General features: G+C 36.9%; 1 protein-coding gene across 2 annotated transcripts; it reads left to right on the plus strand.

The window, feature by feature from the left end:
* The first annotated feature begins 733 nt into the window (after positions 1-733).
* LOC107639714 (transcription initiation factor TFIID subunit 13) lies at positions 734-3,429 on the plus strand. Of its 2 annotated transcripts, none has more exons than XM_016343283.3 (6): positions 734-1,560; positions 1,981-2,187; positions 2,339-2,376; positions 2,476-2,535; positions 2,658-2,732; positions 3,108-3,429. In XM_016343283.3, exons 2-6 carry the CDS (start codon positions 2,085-2,087, stop codon positions 3,237-3,239), a joined length of 408 nt encoding a protein of 135 aa, XP_016198769.1. In that variant the 5' UTR covers positions 734-1,560; positions 1,981-2,084; the 3' UTR covers positions 3,240-3,429. The 2 variants fall into 2 exon arrangements, with proteins under 2 accessions (XP_016198769.1, XP_088339258.1); XM_088483132.1 differs by having other exon boundaries at positions 1,216-1,560; positions 1,954-2,187.
* Positions 3,430-3,771: the final 342 nt, after the last annotated feature.

Here is a 3,771-nt window from a genome sequence, read left to right on the forward strand (position 1 = left end):
AAAATCATACAACCTGCTGCATAACTCTTAAAAAACCCAAAAGCTTATGCTAGCCTTTGCTTAAATTTTCTATTATATCTATGTACACAGATAAATGTTTTTTCAACATTTGTTTACCTACTTTATTATCACTGAATTTTGATGTAATTTCTTAAATAATAAACACTATATTTAACTGACACAACTTGTATGCATAACAAGAACATTATTGTTGCCAAAACACTTGAAGAAAGGGTCACAAATCAAAAGGAACCATCTCTGAATGCAACTGAAAATGGAAGAGATGCCCCAAAAACAATGGCAGCAGCAACATCCCTTCAAAAAAGGATCATCATAGGGGCTCTCTCCTACATCATAGTTATCATGCCCCATTCTTTGTAATCTCTGCAGATAGCCACATATGTTTGGTGAAATCAATAAAAGAGCATATGTAGCAACAATCAGTATTCAAATTACAAAAGTTGTTGAAATTTGAAAAAAGTAAAAAGGAACTCACAGAATTGATGGCCTTTTCTTCCTTTCACTTGCCCAAGAAAAATTGGAGAGAGTTCATACTGGAAGGAAGAGGGAGATAGATTAGGATACGAGGATTTTGATTTGTCAATCAGGCATACAAATGGAAAATCACGTGTGGATGTGTCATGTTTGACTAGATATGCTTTGCTCTAAGATGTATCTAGAAGTAGTGCCCCTAGAAGTAGAGCAATCATTTTTTTTTTCTCTTTTCTCATTTGTTGAAAAGAAGGATCCATTCTTTTTTGTGAAAGATTGTAATTGTGTAGGTTCCTTATTGTTGTTCTTTCATTTTTAAAAGTCTTTTGAACCAATTGTTCTTTTTCTTTTCCCTTTAAAATGTGGTGAATGCGGATATGTCAAAGCTTTTTTTCTTTTATATTGGAGGATCTGTAATGTTTTTTATCAAATGAATTAGAGAGCCCCGTCAATTCTAAACATCACTGGACCTGGCATGTGATATGTAAAAATCTAAAAATGTGAAGAGATGTTTGCCTTTTATTTTTGGTCATAGAACCTGACTAGAAAGAAAAGCCCATCATCATCAACACTCGCAGTCCCACCCTTCTCTCCATCGATACCCATATAAGGCCATAATCCCACTAGGATTTCCCCTTTCCACCCCACTCGATACGAGCATACGACGTCGTTTCTCTTCAGCCCTGAACGTCTCCTTCCTCTCGTCACTCGCTCACTGAAGCTAGAGCTCTCTCATCTCTCTCCCTGTGGCTCACTGGCTCTCGCACTCAAGCTCTCTTCCACTCTCGTCTCCGGTCTCTCTCACCGTCTCCAGTCTCGTACTCAGTCGCGCTCGCGCCTTCCCTGCGCTCGTTGTCGCCGGCGGCAGCAGGTCCCTACTGGTCCTCATCGTCGCGCTCTGTCTCGTCACCGTCTCGCACTCAGTCGCGCGCCTTCCTTGCGCTCATCGTCTCCGGCGGCAGAACCAGCAGGTCCCCGGGCTGGTCTTCTTGCTTCGAGTCTCGCCGTCAGCTTCCTCCCCGCCGCCGTCAGCTTCTTTCGCGCAACCATAAGCTGGTCCCCGATTTGGTGAGTTCCAACAAATTCTTATGATCTTTCTTTTTCAGTTTTGTTGCTGTAATTCATGACTGCACTCTGATTTTGTTGCTGACAGTTGAATTTGTTGCTGAAAATATCACTGAACAAGTTTTTTTTTTTTTTTTTTTTGCTGAAAATCATCACTGACATGATTTGTTACTGATTATCATCACCGAACCTTGAATATTTTGTCGCTGAAAATATTAGCTAGTTTTTTTATTGCTAAAAATCATCACGGAGATGAATTTGTTAATGATTATCATCATTTGTTGCTGTCTTGCTGAGTAATCACTTAGTTAAGTTTTCTTGTTGCTAAAAATGATTAGAGTTGAATTTGTTACCGATTATCAATTTATCATAGAAAATAACTTGTGAATTGGAAAGAGAGAATCTCAATTCTCAAGAGTGCAGGATCTTCACCGAAGGTACTCCAAAACTATCCACACCAAACGAGAATCTGAAGAAGAAATCCGAACTCACTGAAGGTTCATTCCTTCTTCTTCTTGTGCGGAAGAATGAGCAGTTCCGGTGGTGGAAGCTCGTCGAAACCAAGAAGTGCTTCTTTTCAACCTTCCGAAACTTCTTCAAAGCGCAAAAGAGGAGTCTTCCAAAAAGAACGTTAGTAATCACTCCTATCCAACCTCCTGTTTTTTTTTTTTTTTCCGTTGCAATTTTCTGTTTTCCTTTTTCTTTTTAAGATGAAAAAGAAAAACGTTTCTTTTATGCATGTAACTGTCACTAATAATTTTCCTTATGCTTGCTAAAACAGTGCAGCACATGATGTACGGCTTTGGAGATGATCCAAATGTAAGTGCCCTAACCTTTTATTACATCCTTAATTACTTTTTGGGATGTGAATGTTAATGGATACTAAACTTTGATCTCTTTTATGCTTCGCACAATTAGCCTCTTCCTGAAAGTGTGGCGCTTATGGAGGATATTGTTGTGGAATATGTCACGGAATTGGTAACCTAATTTATTTATTTTTTAAAACTAACTTTTTCATTGTTCTTGTTCAACTGAATTACAGTGTTGTGGATTAATTTGGACCTTTTATTTTTGTGCTTTGAATTTTTTTCCTTCGGAAGGTACATAAAGCTCAAGATATTGGATCACAGAGAGGGAAGCTATCTGTTGAGGATTTCCTTTATTTGATTCGCAAGGTACTTCTTTGTTCATAAAAGAATTTCAAATAAGGTGAAGAGTGAAGACTCACATAGAGTTGTCTTAATAGGAAGTTGATAATTGAGAGTAGTTAGATAACAATTTAGTAAAACATGTCAAATCATGTAACGGTGCTCAATACCAAATCCACGGCTTTTACTACCAAGAAAATGCACTTATGATTTGCCTTTAACACCATTTTGTCTTCAATTGCTTTGAGGCATGATATAAAGAGCTGTACTGTCATAGATTAAGAGGCTAATACTTCAGAATTTGTTGCAACTTTGCAACTTTCAAGTAGCCATAAACATTAATCCAATTCATGATTGAACATTTTTGTTCATGATTAATCCCAATTTCTTATACTGCTACAGGATTTGCCAAAACTTAATCGAAGTACAGAATTGTTGTCAATGAATGAAGAGCTGAAACAGGCAAGGAAAGTCTTTGAATCAGATGAAGAGAAACTGAGGAACGTTTTTGAGGTAGATGAACCAGTTGAATGATGAATGAGGAAAAGGGTATTGAATTGCTTCGTTACTGAATTCAGGATTACTGCTTTTCCTGTTCTAACATGTCTCTATCAAATTTTTGGAATTTTGGAGTATGTCCTACATTTGAAAATAGCCAATGTGGATACTTGAACAGTTGAATTGTAACTTCCTAATATATTTGTTCTCCAATTTATTGTGTCAATGATCTTGTGATTAGAAGTTTGAGTATTATTAGAAAACAATTTTTGACACATTAGGGTAACGTACCGAAATATAGGAGAAATTATTTGGTCTCTACCTTCTACAGTTATTATTTATTTCTTTGAGAGTTATTTGGTCTCAGCAGGATAGTTTTTATCCTCCTCCTGTTGTACTTTTAATGTAGTAGTAGAATTGGGAATTGACCAGGGAATTTAAAAGGTTATCCAACATTAATCAAATTCAAATGAAGCTTTAAATAAAGTTAGTTTTCTGGTTGTGGCGAAGTAGTATTTCATTGTTTTCTCTTGGCAGTTGGTATGACCATTGCTTCCATTTAAGCAAG

This window comes from Arachis ipaensis, chromosome B4 (genome assembly GCF_059453495.1).
Source record: "Arachis ipaensis isolate K30076 ecotype BB chromosome B4, ASM5945349v1, whole genome shotgun sequence".
Taxonomy (NCBI): Eukaryota; Viridiplantae; Streptophyta; class Magnoliopsida; order Fabales; family Fabaceae; genus Arachis; species Arachis ipaensis.